General features: G+C 45.2%; 1 protein-coding gene across 3 annotated transcripts in view; it reads right to left on the bottom strand.

The window, feature by feature from the left end:
* Positions 1-438: 438 nt before the first annotated feature.
* RRP41 (3'-5'-exoribonuclease family protein) overlaps positions 439-27,255 on the bottom strand; it is a 68,901-nt gene continuing 42,084 nt past the window's right edge. For all 3 annotated transcript variants that reach the window (XM_087397599.1, XM_087397601.1, XM_087397600.1), the window contains one exon: positions 439-876. In XM_087397599.1, the coding sequence (XP_087253725.1) occupies positions 820-876 (57 nt within the window). In that variant the 3' untranslated portion in view covers positions 439-819. The remainder of the gene's footprint in view (positions 877-27,255) is intronic.

Below are 27,255 nucleotides of genomic sequence, written 5' to 3'. Positions count from 1 at the left end.
GTATTGAGACACAATTACAATGCCTCTACAAAAACATTAAGAGACCACACCTCTTTAGACCTTGAAATATGGATCTCTTATGTTGCGTTTCTTTCCAAATGAGCACTTGAAGTTATGCCAACAAGTAAAAGCTAAAGAGCAAGTCTTCTGAAGCTATGCGGATAGATTTTCATTTCCACATGATAAAGATAAAAAAGAAACTTGCAAGATTTGCAAATTGTATGTTTTGAAGAAGAATGTAACACAACAACCATGTGCTTCCTTTATATCTAATCTAATACGTATTCATTGAACTTTTCACATAATATGTCAAACATGTCATCAGGCATAACAGTACGTGTTAATAAACACAACATTGAGCTTTGCAAATGATAAGTTACAGATACAAATTTCATTTTCTTCCTTATTGGTATAGATTATTCAACACATGTGCCTCCATTAAAGCATAAGTGAAACAAGGAAGCTTTTACTATAATTGCATTATCAAGATGTTTCCCCAATGCATTCTCCTAATTCAAATTCTTTCTCCCAATACATTAAGCATGATTTCATCTAGTCTTGTTCCATTGTGTATCGATTTATGGGACCATCAGTACTTTACACTCATGAAACCATAATTTTCACCGTGCCATGTCTCAACCAAGTGAACATCAAAGGGTGAAGAAAAGCTTAGATGTGGGAATTAGAATGATTAAAAAATGCTTGGAAGAAAACAAAAGGACCTTAAGGCATAGTCAGGTAGTGCCTTACAATGCTACATATTCTTCTACTTGCCTCCTCTTTGAAATTACAAGGTTGTTATTGAAAAAAAACTAAGCCTCAAACCTTGACATCTCTTCTTGCACATGCCAACTCTTTGGTATTCTCTAGCAAAACCTGTAGCCAATAGAACTTTCCATTTAGTGATCAACCCTCACTATCACTGTGCTTTTGTACATATAGGTGTGAATATGAAAGCATCTTGTGCTGGAGTATAAAAGTTAATATGCAAGGGATGTGAGGTAGGGCTACAAGTTTGCATATGTGCATGTTGTGTATGTTCATGTGTGTGTATGTATGTGTATATTTGCATATGCATGTTGTGTGTGAATGCCAATGCATGCACACATACATATGCACATACAAACATGGATGTATGCACAAACGCATACCCACATGCACATGCACATGCCCATGGACAAAAATGCAGCTCTACAAACAGGAAATTAATTCACTGGACAGCTATGGAATGCAGAAATACCTCAGTCAGACAAATCAATATTTAAAAGGCATCTGATCTCAAATTAAGAATCAGTTCATCTCTCTCTCTCTCTCTCTCTCTCTCTCTGCTATGGCAATGCCTGCTCTCACACGCCTAAGCTACACTTGCTGTTTACGATGACACACACTCTCTCTCTACTATGGCAATGCCTGCTCTCACATGCCTAAGCTACACTTGCTGTTTACAATGACAGGCGCAAGTTGAGCTGGTCGCTCTTCAAGCTAGGCACAAGGAACCCGCAACTCTTGAGCATTTTTTCTTGGCTGAGGAATCAGATAAAGCAATTTGAGGATCTCAAGGTGGGACTAATTGCTGCAGGGGAAGCTACAAATCATGGTCCGAAGCTTTCCATCTAGCATGTCATTCGAGGAAGGCAGCCAAGTTGAATCTAAATCGGAAACGGAGGCAGATCCTGTGCTCTAGTCTGATAATAATGCTGCCAAAGTTCCAGAAGCATCAGCATCGCTGAATACAGCTCACCTTCTAGATGACGGGACAAAATTTGAAGCTTCTGTTAAGGTTGATGTTCCCTTTCTTCCATTTTGCAGAGGAAGAAGAGGGCAAACAAAATTGAGAATTGAGAAATCAAATTTCTATTCCTCGTCGAGATGAAGTCAAGCAGGGGTGCTTGTTTAGTTTTGAAAGGAACTTCTCAAGAAGCAGTGGATGCAGCGGTCACTCAAATTGAGGGTGTGCTTAAAGAGGGTAAACCCCAGCAACTCAAACCACGACTGATAATCATTGCTTGTCATCCAGCAGCCCATGATAGACAAACGTGTAACTCCTAAAAATGTGTTCAAGAGTCTGAAGAATCCTCCTGGAGCCATGGGCCATCTTGGCATGCGGGTGTTAAAATCCATAGCCAGACGACTCACCTACTTCCCACATGGAGGTGGCAGTAGCACAATGGATTACTTGCTGGGCTTCCCAGCTTTTGTGACAAGGGTACATGACCTCACAGTTCACCCCTCCCACTTGCCACACATCACTCATACTTGTCCTTCAGTATCATGACTCCACTGCCAGACATAGGATATGATCCCCCGGAACCCCCCGGATCCAAGTGCACTTTGACCATGCTCTCGATGCAGTATACATGAGCCACCTGTCGCAGGAGCTAGCGACCCCCTTTGGAGATGCAGACCTCACCCACTCCCCCAAGACGCGTTTCATTGGTCTGCAGCACGCCCCCCCACCGGGAAGATGCCACAAAACCCATGGTTTGATGATGAGTGCCGAGAGTTGAGATCCCACCTCATGTAGGAGCAGGCGCTGGGGTGTGGTTGGAGGCACAACGGATCTCGAGGTGTCTGACACAATGTAAGAGACTAGCTTTCCTCTCACATAGGATGATTGAGGTAGTTCACTCTTTTCGAGGTGGAGATCCCACCATTGCATGGGGACTTCTGATGAGGGGAAACCACTGATCCCGATCACAAATCCAAGTATATGGCATGCACATGTGACATCATTCTATGATACCCCAACCTAGCCCCCACTTGACATGTGTTCCATCCCCAAGCCTGCCACATGGATGCTGTTCAGCACTCATAATGTGCAGGTAGCACTACGTCGACTTCACAACCAGCGAGCACAGGGACTACGGACTAAGCACTTTACACATGGATTGGAGATCTTGGCTCCAGTCCTTGTGAAACTATTTAACAAGGTTGTTTGCCACGGCGGGTTCTCCCCCGCTTAGAGCACTACCACCATTATCTCTATACACAAGTCAAGAGACCCCATGGATACTAGGAATTACCGCACGCTCATGATTGGCCACACACTGGCCAAGATCTTTGGCTCAGTATTGGAAAGAGAGATCGGTAACTTCACAAAGACACATGGGCAAAGCTTTAGGGCAAGCCGGGTTCAAGAGACAGCATTCTACTCTAGATCACATCTTCACCCTACAGGCCATCATTGAGGAAGCGAGATCGAGATCTCAGAAAAGCTACACATGTTTCGTCGACTTTTAGAACGCTTTTGATACTGTCCCACGGGCTCGCATGATCAAGAGGCTTCAGGAGATGCGAATTCCCAAGGTCATGATATGGGGGATGACGAGTTTATATGAGACAGTCAGGGGTAGAGTGCATGCCCCAGGAGGTTTATCAGATTGGGCAGACAGCATGATTGGGGTGAAGCAGGGATGCCCCCTCTCATCAACATGGGCTCTATATCGATGAGATCACTACTTTCATTGATAGCTCTAAAGGAAACGGATCATTGCGCGCTGACTTGGTGGTGCAAATACTGCTTTATGCAAATGACATAGTCTTCATATCTTCCTCCACACCAGGTCTCCAAAACATCTATATGCCCCAAAGAGGTGTTATGTAGGGAGAGGGACTTGACAATCAACCTTTGCAAGACCAAGGTTATGATTTTCAAAACCTCACGGGTGGTGCTTCATCGACATAGTTTCACCTACCGAGATGAGCCCGTAGAGATTGTGTAGTCCTACACATATGTTCAAGCAATTTTTTCGAGCCCAGTCTTCAGGATGGTCCATGCAGCCAGAGCATGACTCACATGTGGCCACGGGCCTCTTGCTCGACTAGAGCGATAGTGTTTTCAGGCACAATTTCAGAACCCTCATACGAAGGGATCCCTTTTTGATACACTCGTGAGACCGACAACCATGTATGCACCCCTTTTGGGAAGGTGACCTCTCAGCGACTGACTGGAAGAGGTTTGAGAGACTATAGATGATTATGAGCTCTCACATGATCTAGAGTTAGCAGTCTGTCCCTCATCAGATTATACAGGCAGAGTTTGCCATGACACCTCTCCAGCTTGATGCTATCTTTCAAACTCTACCTAGCTGGAGATTGCCGAGATTGGCACTAGAGTCATCACGACGACTTGCAGATAGTAGGGTCAATACAGCTTGGTATGCATGTATCTCCAGATGGTCTAATAGCCAAGGGATCCAGATGGATCGACTCCCCCCCTTTTAGTACAGCTTAGATGCCCCATCTTCCCTGATCCCACGAGATGAGATCAACTGTATCGTACGGTTGGAACTACTACTACAGCTCTACACGACACAGACTTGGGGAGGGGACCAGGAGTACCCCACCAAGACCCAACTCTACCACCGCAACCATTCCATAGGATATTTGAGGACGAAGGTATCATCCGACCTTCATACATGAAAGACAGACGCATCTCACATTTGCTGAGGATTGCCATTGGGAAGATGAGAGTCTCATCCCATCAGCTGGGGATAGAGGCAGGAAGAGCTGTCGGGATCCCGAGAGAGCAACGGATATGCAGGCTTTGCACCCTAGGGGAGTTGGAGACAGAGGAGCATTCTCTATGCATATGTCCAGCATACTAAGAGATTCCAAAGGGGGTACTGGCTGAAATGGCTGAAGCATTCGAGTAATGATTTGCCATACAGGACGATAATGCATTCCTAAACCATATTTTCCAGCAGCCAAAGGGAAGGATAAAAGAGTGACATCATCATGAATGACATCTTCCACAGAGGAAATTCCTTTTACGAGCGTCTAGGCTCTTGTAAATCCAATGGCTGAGAAAAAACCCATGACCAGTGGATGCTCTCAGCTCTCAAAGAATTACCCTAGAAGGAATATCGGCCATGCCAAGCCACATGTGAGAGAATATGTTTCCAATCCAAAAGCATTTGAATAACAATAGGGCAACCTTTGACCTTGCCTTCAATATTTCCCAACAGAAAATTGAGGGTTGCCAACAGCCAAATGCAGGAGTAGTGAGTTGAAGAAGTAAATAGCGCATCATTGCAGCCCAAGGATGATCACCATGTAGAAATTGTAGCATCATTTTCCCTTTATGAGCCTGAATGTGCACATGAATGTTGAGAATATTCAACCCCCCATGCAATTTTGGCGAACATAACCGTTGTACTAGAAGCAAGTGCTAACTTTTCCTGCCATGTATTGATTGTGCCAAGTACTATTTATCATTTGCAGCAAAGGAGATTTGAGGAGATCCCAATATGCCAAGAAGAATTCAACTGTGAGACCATCCCAACTGGGAGATTTCCATCTACCACATGATTTAATGGCATCACTTAACTCTCTTTCAGTGAAAGGAGCTTCCAAATCCAAGGCCTATGTAGGTGACACAATGGGAGTGACATGTAATAATAATTGCGGCCTTGCTGAAATAACCTCCTGTGAAGGAGGATATGCTTTACCAAAAAGAGCAGCAAAATGATGAACAAAACCTGTGGCATGCTGTGCTCGAGAAAAAGTCCAAACACCATCAAAGAGAAGAACGCTGCAAATACTTTGAGAATGCCTTTTATACTGTAAGCCTTTAAAAAAGGCTTTGGATGAACATTCTTTATCCAAAAAAGCTCTCTATCATGCCCTTGTCTCCCATTTAGAGATTTTTCTATTATCATTGCATTGCAAACAATATTTAGCCTGACATAAAGTCTGATTTTCTTCCATAGAAAGATTTCTAAGATGACTTATCTCAGTCAAGGATTGACATATGTGTTTAGCATGAGCAACAGTTTCTCTCAAAGTCTTCATGTAAGTTTTGCCATAGTTGCGAATAACTGCTTGCATTCTAGTAATGAAAGCTTCCCAAGCATAATCAATGTCAAAGTGAGACTGTTGTGACAAAGGGTGGAAAGCCTCATACACCATGGCCTTGTATGCATCATGCTCCAAATAACTATTATTAACAATGAGTAGTCTTCTTTTGGAATTTCTTGTAACAGCAGCTCTACCCTGAACTCATGTACTCTCAATTTTCTGAAGTAATAAAGACCTTCGAGGGGGCCCAGCCCGATGATTGTCCTGGGCCCTAGTGCTGTGAGAGAGAGAGAGAGAGAGAGAGGAATTTGATTTCAAACAACGAATTTCTGCACAGCCAGTTAGAGCAAAAGAAATTGACGTTGTTTTGTTTGGTGAGGTTGAGTTTCAAATTCCCTCTTCTGAGCCTTGGGAAACTCCTTTTTCTCTGCTTGAGGTGTGGCTGTCTTTTCCTTGCCTGCTGTCCTGGCAAAGAGAAGGCACTGTGGTGGGATCTTATATTTCATTAAACTCGCCACAGTGGCTGCGTGCATGATATCCTGTATGCCCTCAAGTTGCTAGGTACTAACCACAGCCTGAATCTTTGGTGTGAGACCAGACCTGTACTTTCTTACCTAGGTCTTCTTTGAGACCTTCTTGAAGGGAGTGATTTGCAAAAGTGCATCCAAAATTTCTGGTTGTAGGCCACTATTATATCTCCTACATCCATATGCAATCTGTCCTAGGCGACAAGGATATGGTCTTTGAACTCCTTGGGCATGAACTGTTTGTAGAAGGCTTTCTTGAAGCCTTTCCACTTTCTTGGAGCAATGCCAGCTATAGTCTGTGCGCTCCACCATGCACTAGCCGTTACTGTCAGTAACCATGCGCAACTTCAAAGACTCTGGGAATCTCTCCATGCCAAAAGCTGAATCAAACTATCTAGTAAAGTGCATCACTTTTTCTGTTTGGCCATACTGGCCATTAAAGGTTGCAAACTTGACAGATTTCCCATCTTCTTTGAACTCCTTAGTCTTTGCTCTCTTGCCTAACTTCTTCTTCTTATGCTTTGGCTTTGATGATCCAGAAGACGACGACGATGATGAGGATGAAGAGGTAAAGCTAGAAGAAGAAGAGGAACTTGAAAAACTATGATGATGCTTAGCCTTATTCTTCTTCGAAGGTGTACTTCCCTTCCTAACTACCTGCTTTCCTCTTTTTGATGTCCTCTTTTCGAGGTTTCTTGCTCTTCCTGGAAACATCATCAAGAACAAGAACTATGTCCAGGGATCTTTTTCTAGCTGTCACCTTCTGGGTTGCCCCAAAAGAAACTCTCTGCTGCTCTTCCTCTGCATGAGGATTTACGAGCCTACAAAACAATGGATCCCTTCTGGCTTCCATGAGCTATGCCAGTAAATGTTTGTAACTTGCCTCAGTCTTTTGACTCTACTCTTGCATAGCTTAATCATTCCTGGCACTCTTGTCATGGGACGGCATGGCATCTTGCTATGAAGCCATTCTTTGCCAACTTATCCTGAGATTTGCCAACTCTTTCACGGAGTATATGCAACCAATGCACTCAGCCTGTCTTTTTCAAAATGGAAATACCTCAACAAGAGGTGTAATACATTCACAACTTGTGCCCTTGTAACAAGCTATCACCCCAAGGCATAAACCACAAGGTTGCCTGAGCATCAACTGCTCTGTTGCCCCTGTTTCTGGCTACTGCAAAAAGCACTCAGAATGCATCTGACTTCTCTTTTCTCTGCTCAAAGGCATGCAAATCTCTATGTTTCTCTATTTTCTGCTGTTTTCTGACAGATATTGACTGGCAGATAGGTAGAAACTGGTGACCAAAATTGTCTCTGCAATTGTCTTTTTTCTTCCAGTAACTGGATGGGTAACTGTCTGATTACGCTAACCAAACCAACTGACTCTAGTCTAGTTGAATGGACAGACTAGTTGGTCCGTAACGAATCTGGTTAACTGAACCAATCTAGTCCAATTAGTAAGACAGTCTGGTTAGGCTGTCCTCTGACCAGATCTCTAACTAGGGTCAACTGACCACAGGTCTTGCCATCCCAACATCTAACCGGCCATGCCACAGCAACATGCCACTTGTCTGCCACTTCACCACCTGTATGCTCTGCCACGTGTCAGACCTAACACGTCAGCCTGTGTGCCATGTCAGTCTCAACGCCATGTGTCATAGCCGCGTGTTCACACGAGTGGTCGCCATCTAAGGGGACTGCACCTAGGTTGCCATGTCCGCGACTTTCAGAACTATGGTCACGTTAGACACTCAGCACCATTATGCCTTTCTGTAACAATGATATGGTGTTGTAGGCCATAAGTCAACTATATGGTTGACCAATACTTAGGTACTATATATACCAAGTACTTGTATTGTTTCATTTGAACATTTCAGATGGAGTTCACTTGTGTTCACTTCTTGTTCTCTTGTGTTCACACAACTCTTCTCCATTCTCGTTGCTACATGTGGTATCAGAGCTAGTCCTTCTAGCCCTGTCACTTGCTTCCCCGCTCTCCCGCGTGCTCCTATTGCACTTCTACTTCCCCGCTCTCCCGCGTGCTCCTGTTGCACTTCTGCTTCCCCGCTCTCCCGCGTGCTCCTGTTGCACTTCTGTCGCGGAGAAGAAGTTAGTTCTTGCTGGTCGACTTCTCTTTCGGCTGTCATGAGCTCCCACGAGCTTCGCGTGATCTCAAGCTTTAGTTTTGTTGTGCGATTTTGCACCAAGAAGCACTCCTTAGCTAGGCGACCTCGTTTTGTGTCGCCCGCGCAATTTTTTCAGGCAATTTCGGATACCAAAAGTTATGTAGCTACGTCGGGCAACCCGAATTAGAAGATACCAGCAATATCATTCTGAGCAAATCAGAAGATACCAGCAATATCATTTACGTTTTGCTAATTTTTACTAATTTTCATACAGTTTTCCTCTCCACCTCTCCATTTGACTTGCCCGCTTGCTCGTTGCCTCTCCAGATCGCCACTTGCATCTCCAGCTCCGGATTCGACTCGGTGGTTCGACTTTTGCTCTTGCTCCAGCTCGAGATCCTTGCTTAGTTGGTTCTTGCAGATAGCATTGCGCAGGTGTCTTGCAGATTGCATTGCACACGCATCAGTGCATTTGGGACAGTTTTTTGGCTACACATTGAGTGCAAATCATTGCTCAGGTGTTGTGCATATTTGAAGCCAAGCAGTGTTTGGCTGTAGTTGAGGATAACTTTTTTGGGGCAGAAATATAGTGCTTGATTGCATGTTGTATCCCGGAAGGAATTGAGGTTTGAGCAGAATCTTTGGGGCAGATTTACTGCTATTTCAGAGCAGCCACTGTCAGTGAATGCCATTGCAATGATTGCATAGCAGTCAGTGGTCTTTCACTTGTCCATTTGCTGTCTTTTCCTTTGTAGGTACACTTGCCTTTATTCTTGAGCTTGAAATCATGTCTCTCAATGAGAATTTTGGTATCATAACTGAAGTAGATAAGTTGGATGGACACAACTATGCTTTGTGGTCATTTATCTTGGTTAGAAGTAGAAGTAGAAGTAGAATTTATTAGCGTCCTCGGGGGGCCAAAAATGACCCATGGGACCCGTCTCGATACAATGTAAAAAGAGTCTCCTCAAGGAGAGGGGTCAAGATTCTACGAGTTCCTGACGACAGGTAAAAAAACGAGTGACAGAAGATCCCAATGCTGCCGAAGAGGCAGTGGAGAGAACTGATGTCAACTGAGCGGAGTCCCCCAGTATCTGCTGGTAGTCCTCCCTGATATGTGCATATCGGGGGCACTGTAGAGCTACATGTGCCTCCGTCTCAACTGTCTGCATGTCACAAAGGGTACAGACTCTAGCATGTCTAGGCTGGTGTATCCAAGCTCCTTGCTCAATGGCAAATGTATGAGATCTGGTACGGAACCTGGCGATGTTTTTGCGATATAGAAGGGGGATAGGTGTGCTAATATAAGACTGAGCATGAGTCTCTATGGACATGTATGTAGACCAACATATGGGATTTATGTTGCCTTGGTAATATTCTAGCTTTACCCTCTTTTCACTTGTCAACCAGTCATTCCGCAAAGTGCTCAGTAAAGACAATTGAAACTCTTGCATGTTGACCTTTTCAGGCGGCATGGTCAAATATGCTTCCACTTTCCATCTGCTGAACCATTTTCTTATGTCAGTTGCCCATCCTGTGCAGATGACCTTACTTTTGTAGTTCTTTTGAAGCTTTGTGCTGGCATTCCATGCTTTACGAGGCAGCCTATCAGGTTGCATTTGCTGCACCTCTATTAGGTATTGCATAACTCTCATCAATGCATGAAATTCAATCGGTCTCCTTCCCATTTCCAACATAAGTATTGAGTATGGAGTAGTGGGTTTGACACCAAGGTGTCTCCTTAGGAAAGCTTTTTGCATTTTCTCAATATCATTCCATGTAGAGGCTGAAATGCTGCCTCCCCATACTTCCACTCCATATAATACTGTCTGCACTACATATGCATCAAACAATACATTTCGAATTTTCCAGTTCCTAGTGTCGGTGTGCCTGCAATCATTCTCAAGCTGGTAGTACTTCCCCCAACCAGTGTCCATCCTTCTATGTATACATTGCCACCATCTGTGATCTCGGGATATCAACCCCTAAGTATTTGAAGGTGCTGACATACTCAATGATCTGTCCATCAAAGGTGATCTCAGGGGGATGTTCTGGCTGATTGGTACAGACTGCCATCATCTTTGTTTTTCCGACATTTACTTGCAGCCCGCTTTCCCTACAAAAAGTCTTAAGCACTTGTAAAAGTTTGTGCATAGATTCCGGATCGTATGCCAAAAGAACGACATCATCTACGTATAACAACAATAGCACTGTCCAAAGCCCCAATTGCGGTCCTTGCAACCCTTTCTCTACTGCAAATTCATTGATGAGTTCCTCCAGTTGGTCAATGCATATTCCGAACAAGGTAGGCGATAGAGGGCAGCCTTGCTTCACTCCCATATTGCTCTCAAATACATCAGAATACCTTGTGTTTGTTTGAGTCGGCATAATACCTTTTGATAGATGCGAGAGATGCCTACCCTTAAGGCCAAAGGGACTCCTATTTCTTGCATTCTCTTCCATAATCCTCCTCTTGGAACTGTGTCAAATGCTTTCTTGAAATCCACAAAACAACAAAATGGTGATGAGGCTAGACCTGCTGAATCTAGCACGAGTGCATCATCCACTTCTAGCACTACCACTCAAGCTTCTACTACCACTCCCACGGAGGATCAGAAGAGGTTTGATCGCAGGGATGCCCAAGCGTTGTCTTTGATTGCATTGTCTGTGAAGACACACATTAAGTCCACTATAAAGTCTTGCAAGACTTCAAAGGCAGCTTGGAATAGAGTGAAAAATATGTGAAATGTGAAGAATCAAGCAAGAAGCATTGCTTTGAATAATAAGCTCAATAACTTGTCCATGCAAAAAGGTCAAACTATTTCAGCTCATATTGCAAAGATTACTGACATTCGGGATGAGCTCGCAGCTATTGATGAGGATATAGAAGACAAGAAATTGGTCTCTATCACCCTCAATAGTATGGCACCCTCATATGATATGTTTGTTACTTCCTTGACTATTATGGTCAGGGCTGCTCCACTCAGTTTTCAGGAGTTAGTTGACTTGCTCTTATAGGAAGAAATGCGGACTTCCAATTCAGCCCGTTCGAGTGAGCAAGCACTTGCCACTCATGGAAATGGTAAATTTCAGAAAAAGACCAGCCATGCTTATCAGCTTAAGGTGGAGGGGAATGCAAATGTAGAGAATGCAGATAGAGGTGCAAAGGTGAAGAAAGGCAAATGCAATTATTACAAGAAGCCTCGTCATTACATTGCAAAGTGCCAGAAAAGGATTGCCAATGAGAAAAGAGGCAAGGCACAAGTAGTAATTATGTGGCACTAGCTGAAAATGCCAATGCTTCACCATCTCATGCAAACTTTGCACAAGAGGGAAAGGATTATGTATTTACTGCATTTCAGGACAGCTTTGGTGCCAGGGGGAATTTAGTTGCACATGATGCTTCTCTTGCTTCATCTAGAGATTCTTCATTTACTACCATAGATACTTGGTATCTAGATAGTGGTGCATCGAAGCACATGACTCACAGGAAAGACTGCTTTGAAGAAATCAAACATGTTCATGGCAAACAGGTTACTTGTGCTAATGATGCAACTCATGACATCACAGGAATGGGAGATGTTCCCATCCTTCTGGTCAGGAAAGAAGAAGTATACCTGTGATGTCTGGTATGTTCCTGACTTATGGAAAAACCTTATTTCATTTCCATCCATGGCCCATGATCAGCACATGCCTGTGGAATTCCAGGATGATCAATGCAGGATCAAGGATCCAAAGAAAGGGCATAAGATTGTGGCTACAAATTCTTATGAGGCCAACATGGGTCTTTACAAGCTTGATGCTCAACCCTATAATTAGCATGCTATGACTGTCTCTTCTGCTACTCAAGGTGATTTATGGCATGCTAGGTTTGGTCGTGCACATCACATAGCTTTGGCATATTTGCATATTCATAATATGGTTGAAGGATTGCCAAAATCAGTTTACCCTCTTGGCATATGCCAAGTCTTCCTGACCGGGGTTAGGCTTACTTAACCGAGGTTAGGTATCTTTGACCGAAGTCAATACTTTGACCAATTAAATATAACTTTTTGAGCATAATTAAATAAATGAAGAACTCATTAATTATGATCAATAAATGGTCAACTAGAACTTTGACTGTGGAGTATTTACAGCTTGGTGACACCTACTGCTCCACCACCAACCTTGCTGCAGTTTAGCATGCACCAGTGGAGGATATTGGACAGCTGCAGCAGTGATTACTCACTGTTTTACACCTGCTATGACCAGATATGAGTTCTTTTTTTAGATTGTATTCCCTTGTTACAGTCCCTTGCAAATTTGAGGGGACCTATTCCTTTGGGCAGGGTGGCCTGTAACAAAGGTGAAATTTACTTGGTAATTTCTAGTATATGCAGTCTTTAAATGGCTTGTAAATAAATAGTTCTTTGAGTAGGGGAAGCCTACAGTTGCCACATGGCATCCTAGGTTGGCTATCCCATAAGCATAGGTGTACTTTTTCTAGACCCATACCTATAAAAAGGGGCCTTAGCTGTACTTGGCACTCATCTTCCACATCTATTCATTAAATGCAATCTATTCCACATTCATTACTAGCTGCAGGTACTTTGATAGTTCAGCTCATGAATTTCTATTGTTTACATGCTGTCCTCTCCTTCTGCATTCATCTACTGCCATTTCTGCATTTTCCCAGCCTGTTAAACTAGACTAAACTAGCAAGCTATAGGCTAGTCTGGTTACAAGATTGCACGATACGCTTTTCTAATGCTTATCTACAGAGAAGATGTTGTATTCATCGCAAAGAGCAAGGACAACTTGCAAGTACATATAGATGCATTGAGAAAATTCTGCAGACACTCGGGAATGCAGGTGCTATATCCCTTCCTCCAATCTCCCTTCCCCACACTACATCATGACACGCTTTGCCTACACCAGATTTACATAGTGGATGCAACAGCAGCAGTGTGGTTCATCTAATGAGGTGGAGCAAAAGATATCGCCGGACCATCATGCACCACAAGGCATAGATCTTAGCAAGCCAGCCATCGGACACGCAACCACAAAATACCCATAGATCATGACGTTCAGTCCCCTTCCACTATGTCGTCCTAGGTAATTTTGTTCATCCCCTTCGGTTTTCTGCGATCATGAGCATGCATCGTTGCTCCAATAGCTAGAATCTTCCTACAATGCTACAGTGAACAGGAGAAGTTTGTCTTAACGTTAGCATCTCAATGTCCGTTATGTATGCATCCTTTTCAATCGTCATTTAGAGCCTCTTTGCCTTGATTGCTGCTATCGCTGACACACTTGCCACATCTTTGTCATCATATAGCAATTCTCCATAATAACCTTTCAAAGCGCTGATGTAAGCGTTGATAGAGTGCTGCATACTCCCAGCCAGTAAAATTTGGGTTAAAAATCAGTGCAGCATTGAGTCTTTCATCAGAGGCGAGTGTCCTCTCAATAAAGCTTGAGCGAAAAATCCTACAATAGAAAGCATTTACAAAGATATGAATCTCTGTTTTGACATCCTAGCTAATGCATTCTCTTCCATTCTTTTATTATGCTAGGAGAAGGAAAACATTATGGCCAGCGAGTAAAGGTTATTGATTTCGCGGACTATATACTAGAATAAAAGTCCCCTAACTACTTCTAGTTTTGGGAAAAGGAATTCTCACCAATGGAGGTCTATTGCCCCAATCTGCATGCACAGAACTAACAATAACCTATTGAAGAGGACATGTACATCAAGCAGACCTTGGACAATGGAGCCACATGAATCCACATCGCTTTCAGGCTCTAGGCTTTCCCAGCTGCGTGGTTAATAGATCTAGTACCTCTAGACATATAAAGGTGTTGCCTCCAACTGTGTACATGTATACTACGTATGCAAAGTGCTATTTGTGGAATGCAATATACAAAGTGCTATGTGCCGAGTCCCTAAGGAAGGGCACAATCCTTAGCCTTATAAATTTTGGAGAGGAAGTGTGCCGACTCTCCTCCCACACAACAGGTGGTTATGTGTTGAATACAAGCTGCTATGTGTTGAATGCAAAATACTATGTGTTGAACTCAAAGTGCTATTCGATTATTAAATACAACAAAACATGCTCTCATTTTCAATCTTCAATTTCAATCTCACTTTGTTGAAACTGTGACAAGTGCTATGTGTCAAATGCAAGGTGCTATGTTCCCAAGGAAGGGCACGCTCCTTGCTCTTATAATATTTGGAGAGGAAGTGTGCCATCTCTCGCCTACACCCATGGAGTTATGTGCTGAACACAAAGTGCTATGTACTAAATGTAAAATGGTATGACCTGAATTCAAAATGCTATTCAAATATTGAATACAATAGCATGTGCTTTCAAAATTATAGCTAGTTCCTTTGTTAAGAAGCTCTATGGCAGCTCCTTGGCTTTCAAGAATTATAGCTGCCTGCCTGAATCTAGTTTAAGCTATCAGAGTTCAAGGACAAGACTATCAAATTGATCTCTTAGCTCAAATTATCTAGATCAGCATAGACCTGGACCATCCTATTTCATTTCCTTTTTCAACATGGATGCCAAGGATACGAACATTACATGCTACAAGGACTGGTCTAGGTCAGCAGTTGCATAAGTATGTGTACCCCACCATATGAAATGCTTTGTACATACTATATTGTGCAGTACACATACCATAGGGCCCCACTCCACTCCCCACCAAAAAAAAAAAGCCACCAAACTTATCAAGATCTTGAGGAATTTTGAAAAAATACAAAAAGGCACGTACCTACTGTGACATGAAGTTGGGGGTAATAAACTTCATGCACCTCTTCACTTCCTGCTGCTTTCGAACTGACTGACAAAGATATTTATCATTGAGAATGGGACATTAGAAAGAAGCTTTTATGCCAAGATACCACACCATACTTTCCTCCCTCATATGAGAATGAAGATGGTAACATCCCAAGTGATGTTGTAATCAAGCATAGGGAGAAGGAAAGGATCAGCAGAGGCCATAATCTCAACGAGCCGGTCTGCGCCAAAGAGAAGAGCGATACGTTGTTGAAAGAAGATCTTGCGGCTCAACATGACATGAACTAATATATATCGAGGAGTCTGAAGGGGCTGATTAGGTCGGATGGGTAGATTCCGAGGAAACATTGCACCTCCTTCATAGACACCTTTATACTTAGCTCAAAACACTCTACAAACTGTCATTAGACACAGAGGCCTATAACTTTCAGTAGAGACGTGATATTAGAGATTCAATCACACAAAGAGATGCGCCTTGAGATGGGCTTCGCGCTGATATAAGTTTCATTGAAAACAGACAGACGATTGAAAAGATATGGACAGTTTACTGGAAAGGGGTAAAAACTGTCATGAAAACAGACTGTCAGACACAGAGACTCATAACTTTTTGCAGCAGTATCTGATTCAAGATCTGATCACATACAAACATGTGCCTTAAAGAGAGCTTCGCGCTGATATAAATTTCATTACAATCGGACTACCGAGCAGAAAGTTATGAGCAAAACACTAACAAGGGGTCAAACTGTCATGAAAACTGCCCTCCACCCAGGCTAATTTCGCCTGAGCAGGATGCTCCCTCAAGACTCCACCTTCATCAACGATCCACCCCTCATGGATTTCGCCTAGAAGAGGGTAAGAAGCTTGCATGGTGGCTCGGGAAACAGATGGACCATGTGTGCACAGTGAGCAGCCGAATAGAAAGAACTTTTAAGGCTTTGAAATAAACAAAAGGGAAGAGACACTCAAGAGAGAGAACCTGAAGTGACCTTCATTACAAATAGAGTGAGAATCCACTCCAACACTACAAACACAAGGGAGAAGAAGAGGTTTCATACATACAAGAGGAAGCGGAAGCTCCAAGACTACTCATAGAGAGAGAATAAACTAGAGAGAGATGGACTCAAGAGTCTACATAAGAGAATATCTACAAGAGGGAGAGAAGGCTCATGGAAGAGGCTTCGGGAGACTAGAGCTACAGCAACATGAGGCCTAATTTGGTGTCAAAACGGGCCTTGCGCCTTCTTTGACAAGATTACAAATTTTGTAAGGCCTGTAATCTGCATTCATCCAAGGCTTCTAGCTGTACCAAGCGTTGAGCATAGGCATCCTCCTGTCCTTCTATTCTTACAACAGCTGTGCGAAGACTATGTATCTCCAATTCAATGGGTAAAATGGCTTCTATTCCATACACTAGTTGGAATGGTGTAAACCCAATAGCTAGCTTGTGTGTGGTTCTGTAAGCCCATTCTCCTAGTCTCCATGGGATGGACCACCCGACGGAGCACCTTATCTTTTCCCAATTTATAAAGAATGTCATCAACAATAGTATAGGGACAAGCCTTCCTTACCAATCTTTGCTTCTGTTGTGGAGTTAACCCTCGAGGAAACATGCCTTCTTCCACATATTGCTTAACATCTTGCAGTTCTGGCCATCCAGTGTCTACCAAAGAAACCACCCCCCGGTCTTGTACTACAATGGCTTGAGTAGCTAACTCATCTGCCCTTTAATTTTCTTTTCTGTTTATATGAATAAACTTGCAAAAATCAAACTGACTACATAGTGCCATAGCCTTTTGATTAAGCTCCTTCAAATGAGGACTTCTTGTCTTGTAATGCCCTTGCATTTGCTTTATAATAAGCTGAGAATCTCCTCTTACTTCCAATTCTTTAACTTGACTTTGAAGACAACCCTCCAAACCAAGAATCAAAGCATTATACTCTGCTGCATTATTAGTTGTGATACCTGGAAGCTCTTGTCCTCTTGCCCATACCTCTTGATCTTCAGGATTCATCAAGACTATCCCCCTGGCTCCTTGTTGGCATGAAGGACTAAAAGCCCCATCAAAATACAAAACAAAAGATGTTGGTGGTGTATCCCTTTCATCTTTAATATTCTCCTTACATTTCTTTTCTTCTCCTAGATCCTCCCATCGTGTGAGCAAATCTGCCATAGTAGACCTAGTGGTATTTTCAGTGACAAAAGAGAAAGAGAACTCTTGAAGCTCTGACAACCATTTTGCAAATCTCTCCCCAGGATTAGGGTTGCGAACTAGATATGCTAATACAGATTGAGAGGTAAGGAAGAAAAATGGTCGAGGTAATAAATAAGAGCGAAACTTTCTAACGGAAAACATCAAAGAGAGAGCTTGCTGCTCCATTTCTTCATACCTTGTTTCCACATCTGTAAGCTGTCGGCTGGCATAATAGATGGGTTGCATTCTATCTGCCTCTCCTTTTTGTAACAATACAGCACCAACTGAATGCAAAGATACACTTGGATTTACATAAAAGTCTTGAGACCAATCAGGGGGCTTCAATATTGGGCCCTTACTCATGGCCTCCTTAAGTTGCTGGAAAGACTCTTGTTGCTCCACACCCCATTGGAAAGAAACTCCTTTTCTTGTCAATAAGTTCATGGGATGCACTATCTCTGTGAAATCATCACAAAAGTGTTGATAATACTTGCTCTTTCTTAGAATTCTGCGAACACCAGTGACACTCTCAGGACTTGGCAATGCCATGATTGCTTGAACCTTGTCAAGATCCATTTGCAGGCCTTCTTCAGACACAATATGCCCCAACAAGACTACTTTTGTTTGAGCCAAATGACACTTGCTAGGATTTAGACACCCTTTTGCTTCATCAATCCTAGCTAAGGCCATCTTTAACTTCTCCATGTGATCTATGCGCCGAGAATAAATGCAAAAATCATCCAAAAACACCCTTATGAACTTTCCCAAGTAGGGCTCCAAGACTTGACTCATGAACCTTTGAAATGTAGCTGGTGCATTGGTCAACCCCAAAGGCATCACTCTATAAGCAAAAACTCCCCAAGGTGTGACAAATGATGTTTTCTTTTGATCTTCCTCCCGAATACGAATTTGAAAGTACCCAGAATACCCATCACATACAAAATACATCTCATGCCCTGCTACTTGGTCTAGTATTTCATCTTGGAATGGCAAAGAAAAATGATCCCTCTTAGTGCATGCATTCAAAGGACGAAAATCCACACAAACTCGCCACTTATTTTCTTTCTTTGGTGTGACAACTACAGGAGATATCCATTCTGAATCATCAACAGGAAAGATGAATCCCGCCTCAAGTAGTTGTGTTACCTCTTTCTTTAGTGCCTCAGCTTGGATTACCCCCGATCACCTTAAGCGTTGCACAACTGGCTAGCTTTCTGGCTTCAACTGAATATTGTGCTCCACAAGAGAGACTGGTCGAACCTGTGAATAGCTTGTTGCAAAGAGACATGGAAAATCATCTAGCATATCCAAGTATTGGAGCTTCTCACTACATGATAGAGAATCACCAAGAAGCTCTTCATTGCGTTGGCGTCGTTTAGTGTGCTCCACATCCTCCACATGAAGTGTCTCTACAGGATCTTCTTGCACCACCACCTTGTTCCTTCCTGACTCATCCCGATCAGCACCAAGACAAAGACCAAAGGCCACTCCTTCCACCTCACCCTCTGAGCTGGACTCCTCGGAGCTACACCCTGTCTCTACTTCTTCATCGGTTAAGTCAGAGCTTGAACTCTCTGATGTTAAAGACTCCTCCTTGATAACTTCCTTTTTACGGCTTCTGATGTTGTAGCGCACCTTCTTATCATTTCCCTGCAAAATCAATTCTCCAGTATCCCACTTTTGAACAGCCTTCACCTTGCATAGCCAAGGCCTTCCCAAAATCAATGGATAGACACGTGCATCTGGTTTAGGGATCACCTGAAAAGTAGTCGGCACAGAAATTCCACATACATCCACTTCTAGATTCTTCACAACTCCCAAGGTCTTAACCCTAGTGTTGTCAACCAATTTAATGCGATAAGGAGAGGTAGTACTAGAGTATTTTAAATCAGCATCTATCATGGTCTTCTCACTCATGACATTAATCGATGCACCTCCATCAATGTACACATTAGAAATCACTCGACCATCAATGATCACATCAACCACAGGTACATCATCACCAACATCTATATCTACCTTTTGAACAACAGGAATGGCACTTTTCTTCCTTTTCTTCTTTGACACTCTTGTGCTTGCTAGTTTTCCCCATTCCTTCCGTAGTTTTGAAGACAAAGCAAGTAATTGACCAAAGGTGATATGAGCTTCCTTTTCTTTAAGGTCGGACAACAAGTCATAGCTTCCAATTCCTTGTCCTAAAGAAAAGTCTGACTAGCTAATTCTCCTTCTAGATGTCTTCTTTTTCTTACTACGGTGTTCCTCTTCCTGATGTTCCTCATCTACTTCTTCCTTGCTTTCTTCTTCTTCTTTTGCTTTACCACGCCCCCGTTTAGCCATCATTACCTCTCTTTCCTCATCCCCTGAAGAAGCTTCTAACAAGGATACTTGTTTTTCTTCTTTCTTTCTCAATCTATCCTTGCTTTCTTCTTCTTCTTTTGCTTTACCACGCCCTCGTTTAGCCATCATTACCTCTCTTTCCTCATCCCCTGAAGAAGCTTCTAACAAGGATACTTGTTTTTCTTCTTTCTTTCTCAATCTAGGACACTCGGGGGCGACAGTGACCTTTTTCATTACATTCATAGCAAGTGACTCCACTCCTATCTCGAGGCCTATCTTCACTCTTTGGTGCTCTAGGTTGTTGTGCATTAACCAAATGCAATTTCAAATCAGCAAACTCTGCCATCAATTGGGAGATATTATGATCTAACTCAGAGGACTTTGGTACCTGAGGAGTGCTCATTACCTCCACCTTAGAAGTTGAAGCTGTTGAAGACACAAAAGAGTATTCGATCTTTAGAGAAGCTTCTTTCTTGGTCGCAATGCGAAGCGCCTCCACGTATGTTGTTGGATCTTTACTCATTACTTTTGAGCAAAGACGAGGCTCCAAAGCCATAACAAATTTGCTCATCTTTAAGTGCTCCATCCCTGAGAGACTTTGAGGGGCCAATGATGCAGATGCCACAGCTCGCAAAGCTGCCCTTTCATACTTTGTCCATAAAGTTTCATATCGAATTGCCAATGCAGAGACCAACTCACCCTCTCCTTGATAGAACTGGTCCAACTGCAACATCAAAGCATTTGGCAACTCCACTGCCCCAAATCTCTGCTTCATTGCTGCCACCACTTGGTCCCAGTCCTCCTTGGTAGAGTCTGGTAAGGTCTCATGCCAACTCAAGGCTACACCTTCAAGAAAATCAGGCAAAATCTCTTCCCGATCCTTCATGGACCATCCAGAAAGCCGGCATCCTCGAACAAAATCCCGAAGATAAAACTCCGGGTCTTCCCCTTGGGTCCCTCGAAACACTGGAATCTTCACCATGATGAAACACAAAAAGGAAACACCAAGATCCAAATAATATCCCAAACAAGATCCGAACAAGATCCCACAGAGCCTTAGTATACCAAGACTAACTTATTATGCATAACCACTTGTTGAAAACCCTCCACAATATGATCCTCAACAAAATCTTCAGAAATAAGTGACCAACCAGCACCATGAAAACATTGTGTATACATGCATTCTAAAATCATCCTTCTCACAATAGGAAGTGCACATAAAAGCTTCAAGATATTATACTCTTCATCATTTGCATAGCAAAAGAAGTTGAAAGCATTAAGAATCACCACTCCACTGTTATAGTCGAAAACTACTCAAAGACTCAACTCTTCTTCACACCAAGCTGCCAGTGCATGGAACAATCCCCAATCTATCATTGTGCCTACTGCCGACGTTATCGATTCACCAACATATTCAACAGTGCAAACACAAAGGATATGATCATGGTGACTGTGCGACTAGCTTGAGCATCACCTTCACAATCTTCAAGTTCTCTTAAACGGGTTGCAATCTCTTCTAACGGAGTTCTTCCAGCCATCTTCTTTATCTCATCAAAACACATGCCTCTTCTAGGCATAACATGCAATCAAGTACACTCGAGACCGTTTAGTAAGGTGAGATGAATCCAATACCAAACGTACCCGGCGTCTCCACCAAAAGATGTGACATGAAGTTGGGGGTAATAAACTTCATGCACCTCTTCACTTCCTGCTGCTTTCGAACTGACTGACAAAGATATTTATCATTGAGAATCGGACATTAGAAAGAAGCTTTTATGCCAAGATACCACACCATACTTTCCTTCCTCATATGAGAATGAAGATGGTAACATCCCAAGTGATGTTGTAATCAAGCATAGGGAGAAGGAAAGGATCAGCAGAGGCCATAATCTCAACGAGCCAGTCTGCGCTAAAGAGAAGAGCGATACATTGTTGAAAGAAGATCTTGCGGCTCAACATGACATGAACTAATATATATCGAGGAGTCTGAAGGGGCTGATTAGGTCGGATGGGTAGATTCCGAGAAAACATTGCACCTCCTTCATAGACACCTTTATACTTAGCTCAAAAGACTCTACAAACTGTCATTAGACACAGAGGCCTATAACTTTCAGTAGAGACATGATATTAGAGATTCAATCACACAAAGAGATGCGCCTTGAGATGGGCTTCGCGCTGATATAAGTTTCATTGAAAACAAACGACGGTTGAAGAGATATGGACAGTTTACTGGAAAGGGGTAAAAACTGTCATGAAAACAGACTGTCAGACACAGAGACTCATAACTTTTTGCAGCAGTATCTGATTCAAGATTTGATCACATACAAACATGCGCCTTAAAGAGAGCTTCGCGCTGATATAAATTTCATTACAATCGGACTACCGAGCAGAAAGTTATGATCAAAACACTAACAAGGGGTCAAACTGTCATGAAAACTACCCTCCACCCAGGCTAATTTCGCCTGAGCAGAATCCTCCCTCAAGACTCCACCTTCATCAACGATCCACCCCTCATGGATTTCGCCTAGAAGAGGGTAAGAAGCTTGCATGGTGGCTCGGGAAACAGATGGACCATGTGTGCACAGTGAGCAGCCGAATAGAAAGAACTTTTAAGGCTTTGAAATAAACAAAAGGGAAGAGACACTCAAGAGAGAGAGAACCTGAAGTGACCTTCATTACAAATAGAGTGAGAATCCACTCCAACACTACAAACACAAGGGAGAAGAAGAGGTTTCATACATACAAGAGGGAGCAAAAGCTCCAAGACTACTCATAGAGAGAGAATAAACTAGAGAGAGATGGACTCAAGAGTCTACATAAGAGAATGTCTACAAGAGGGAGAGAAGGCTCATGGAAGAGGCCTGGGGAGACTAGAGCTACAGCAACATGAGGCCTAATGGTGGAAGAGATTAATGAACAAGGAAGAGGAGGGCTCCTTTTATAGAGATTTTGTTACCCTCCTTCACCCATTTACAATTGCTGCCTGTAGATTCCTTTCCCCATCAATCACATAAGCACGTATGTCACCATCCATGTCCTTTTTGGCTACTCTTGCCATGTGTCCCATCACAAGATGCTCAAGACTCTTAAAATATTGAGAAAGTCAAGAGTCTCCTTACATGGAGCCCATAGGGACCCTCTCTTTTCCACATGTCCACATCCTCCTTATTCCACATAGGAGTTCTAGAAGGATTCCTCTTGACTTCACACTCCTCCACATGCCTTCCACACGCTTGGCATGTGGCCTCTCTTATATTATTGGAACACATGGACATGAGCCCACCTCTTTATATGACTCACTCTTCCTATTTTCTAAAAAACTCCATAATATCCCATACACAAATAACTCTCACCCCATACCAAGGATTTTTAATTCATACCTATGGTATTTACAATGAGCCATTCCACTCATCCTCTCAATCCCGAACAATATCATAGAAAATAGAAATAAGTGAGAGCCGCTAGGCTATCACTTGATACTCAAACTCTTATCAAACATAGAGAAAAACAATATCAATGCCAAGTTAAAAATATCAATTTTTGGCATCACACTACCCTGCCAAAAATACTTATACAGGTGCAATAATATTGGTGCACAGGACGTCCCTAGTACGCAGAGCTCTTGCGAACGCCCCCACTCCCCCGCTCTCGTCTACCTCCCCTCGCGCTGCGCGGCCCCTCCCCTCCCCCTCCTCCTCCTTCGCCGTCGCCCGCCGCGCCCCTCCGTCCCCCTCTCCTCCATCTCCGCCCGCCGTCCCCCCCCGCTCTGCTCCTCCCCTCTCTGCTCTCCGCTCTCTCCCTGCCTCTCCCCCCTTGCGTTGCGCTACCACCCCCCCGCCCCCTCCTCCCCCTCCCCACTGCGGCGCAACACTGCCTCCTCCCTCCCCCTCCTTCCTCGCCTCTCCTCCTCGCCCCCTCTCGTGCGGCGCTGCCACACCCCCTCCCTTTCCCCCCTCCTCTTCCCCGCCCTGCGCTGCGCTGCCTCCTCCCCTCTCCCCTCCTTCCTTCCCTCCGCCACCCGCTCCCTCTTCACCACCTCTCCCCCCCCGCTTCCCCGTATCTCTCCCTTCCTCCCTCTTTCCTCCCCCGCCTCCGTACCACTCCCTCCCTCCTTCGTCTCTGCCGTTTCCTGCTCTTTCCCCTGCCTTTGGAGCATTCGCAGTTTGTCGGTGCAGTATGGCGGCCAAGAGCCCGGAACCGGTGGCCCAGACGGACCCCCCCCTCCATCAGCCTACCGCGTAACACTGACAGAGCATCAGGTCTCCTTGGTGAAGCAAGCCGCCACGGACTTCTCCCAGACATCCGTTTATGGGAGAGTCATTGGCTACTCCCCTTCACGAGCAGACATCAGGGACTGGTTGCAGTCCACCCTCTACCTTGAGGACAGCCACATTGAGGAGGTTGCACTCATGGGACGTGGTATCTTTTGGCTCAAGCTCTCCTCAGCACAAGCTGCGAGCGATAAGGTCAGGCGATCCCCTACTTCTGTGGGTGGGAAGATCATCCTTATGGTCCCATGGTATAGGGGTTTCAGTGTAGCGGACTTCAATGCCCGCTTTCGCATTCCTCGCCATCCAGTTACCCTCATTTTCAGACCTCGCAACCGAGCTTCGCCCGATCATCAAGGACCTGGGGGCACACTTTGGCTGGCCCATGCAGGACACCTACGTTGATGCGACGGCAGCCCAAGGGGTGCCACGCGTCAAAGTGGCAATCCTAGATCTGTAGAGTATCCCCTCGGAGTTCGAGATCGAGACAGACACAGGCATGGTGACGCAGCGCATTATGGTCACTGGTCGCCCAGATCAGTGTCTGAGATGCCACAGCTTCGGGCACCAAGCGCGCTCCTGCCCTCGCTTCAAAAGGACAGAACCTCAGAAGGCCCCCATCCAGGCAACTCAGGATCCCCCCCGCCAGGCATCGACACCCCCTCCCGAAGGGGAAGGCTGGACTGAGGTCAAAAGAAAACGGAAAGGAAACAAAACAGGACCAAAAAAGACTTCCCATCTACAGCAAGAGCCCCCCCCTGTGGTCACCAATCAACAACAGCCCGGTAAGGGGAAGGAGAAAGGGAAGGAGAAGATCAGCCAGCCTCCCCCTCATCCTTCACCCCGCCCTCCCTCCCCTCCCCCCTCCTCCTCGGTCCCCCGACCTCCACTCCCTTCAGGATCCCCCCCAGCACCAGTGGTTTCCGCTCCCCTCTCTTCCTCGAGCATGATCCAGAGGGAACTCCCCTCTCCGTGCACCACCTGCAGCCCCGAAGCCAGCACATACCTCCCCCGCGCCTGTCCCTCCTGGCCCGGTGGAGGGGAGAGGCCCTTCCCCGCAGAAGGCCAGCACCACTCCAGCTTGCTCGACAGCCAACACCCCTCTCTCTGATTCAGACTCCTCATCCTCGTCCCCACACCCAAGGGCTGCTCCTAGAGCTCTACCTTTGGAGTTTTACCGAGCAGGACCTTGGGATTATTTGGATGCAGCGGGTATTGGCTCCTTCCCTGCATGCCTAGACATCAGCATCTTCTTTCTCCGTAAGGGGACGAAGGGTAAGGTGTCCGTCCTTGCCCCCCACGATGGTCCTAGCTATTCCTTCACTATCACCAGTGACGCGCAATGGACGAATAAAAATGTTTGGGAGACGATTCAAGATCAGTCCCAGGAGCAGGTGCAGGACTGGATCGGTAGCAGAGCAGCGGATCTTCTTCAGCAGCAGTGGAAGGAGGGTGACGTTCGTCTGAGATGGCGCCACAGCGCCAAACGATTCCGCCTTTTGGTCATTATTCGGCTGCCTCTGGAGTGGGTCTACGCGGAAGGGCTCCGCCCGTGGAGGACCTCAGAGGTAGCGGGCTTCTACAGTATCTCCCTGGCAAAGGCGTCGAGCTGGTTAGAGAGAGCTTACCACCATGGGACGAAGGGCCTCTCCCCTCTGTTGAAGGTTTTAGAGGATGGGTCTGATGATCTGGCCTCTCCTTCGAAACCCTCCTTGCTCGCAGCCTTCCAGCATATCTTCTCCAGTGGACAGATGCCAGAGAACCTTGCGACAGGCATGATTTGCCTCATCCCCAAAGGGGGGGACCGTCAGGAGATCAGACAGTGGCACCCTATCACCCTCCTCCCGACTGCCTACAAAATCCTTGCCAAGATGATCAGTAGCCGCATCCGCCCCCTTTACATGACTTGATCCATGACACCCAGACTGGTTTTGTCCAAGATCGCAGCATTTTGGACAACATTTTCACTTTCTCAGAGGCGACGGAGTGGGCCCAGCACAGTGGCCAGCACCTTGCCATACTCCTACTTGACTTTGAGAAGGCATACGACAGGGTAGACTGGTCCTTCTTGGAAGGTACACTCTCTCGGTTCGGTTTCTCGGACGAGTGGATCAAAGGTATTGCTAGCCTCTATAGGTCAGCCTCTAGCCGGGTTATCATCAGCGGCAGGATGGGGGAGAGATTCACCCTCCAGCGCTCGGTGCGTCAGGGCTGCCCGCTTGCGTCCTACCTCTTCCTATTTGTTGCGGAGGCCATGACTCACTTCCTACGAGCCCGTACCACTGGTCTTCGCGGGATGCGCCTCCCTATTCGAGACGATGCAGAACTTCTGGACTCCGAGTATGCAGACGACACAGCCCTATATATGCAGGATGATATCGAGTCATTGGAGCGAGTGAGACTGTCCTTAGAGGTTTTTTGCCTAGCCGCTAGGGCGAAAATCAATTGGCATAAGTCAGTTGGTTTTCTTACGGATCCGGGAGCCAGCTCACAGTGAGGTATTTTCCTGGGGTTTCGCTGGATCCCTAGAGGACAGACGACACATTACCTGGGATTCCAGGTAGGCCTGGACATCACGCCGGCTCAGCAGTTCTTACCGGTCATAGCCTCCATACGACGGAAGCTAGCCTTCTGGAGCACGGCTCGGCTATCCTTGGCAGGCAGGGCCCTTGTGGTCAACCAGGTCCTTCTTGCCACCGCTTGGTACGTGGCCTCTTGCTGGTGTTTCTCGAGATCGTGTGTAGCCCAGCTGAGGAGACTGGTGCAGAACTTCCTTTGGTCTGCTGGCTCAGATGGTTCCGACACCACCAGAGCCCAGGTCGCCTGGCAGACGGTCATTCTCCCCCAAACAGAGGGCGGCCTTGGCATCATAGATCCAGAACTACAGAGTCAGGCACTACTTGGCAAGTTAGTCATCCGCGGTCTGACCCCAGGAGGGCAGACGTGGAAGCTCTTGCTTCAGCATGGTCTCAGCGCGTGTACCCCCCAGAGAGGGGGTGATTGGCAGCCATCTATCCGGTGGATCTTCACTTCTGCCCCATTGACTCAGCCCCGTTTCCCCTTCCTCCGTAGCCTCGTCACGGTCTGGAGGAAATTGCGACACAGCCTCTCCCAGGTTCCCCCTAGCTGCCGAGAGGAGATAGACAGACAGCCCCTGATCTGGAGCAGCCAGGTGACAGATGATACAGGTCGCCATCTTGGAAAGAGATCCCATATCCCTT

Source organism: Dipteris shenzhenensis, chromosome 26 (genome assembly GCF_047967505.1).
Source record: "Dipteris shenzhenensis isolate YYH24624 ecotype China chromosome 26, Dip_SZ_1.0, whole genome shotgun sequence".
Lineage (NCBI taxonomy): Eukaryota > Viridiplantae > Streptophyta > Polypodiopsida > Gleicheniales > Dipteridaceae > Dipteris > Dipteris shenzhenensis.
This window is presented reverse-complemented; position numbering and strand designations above follow the sequence as displayed.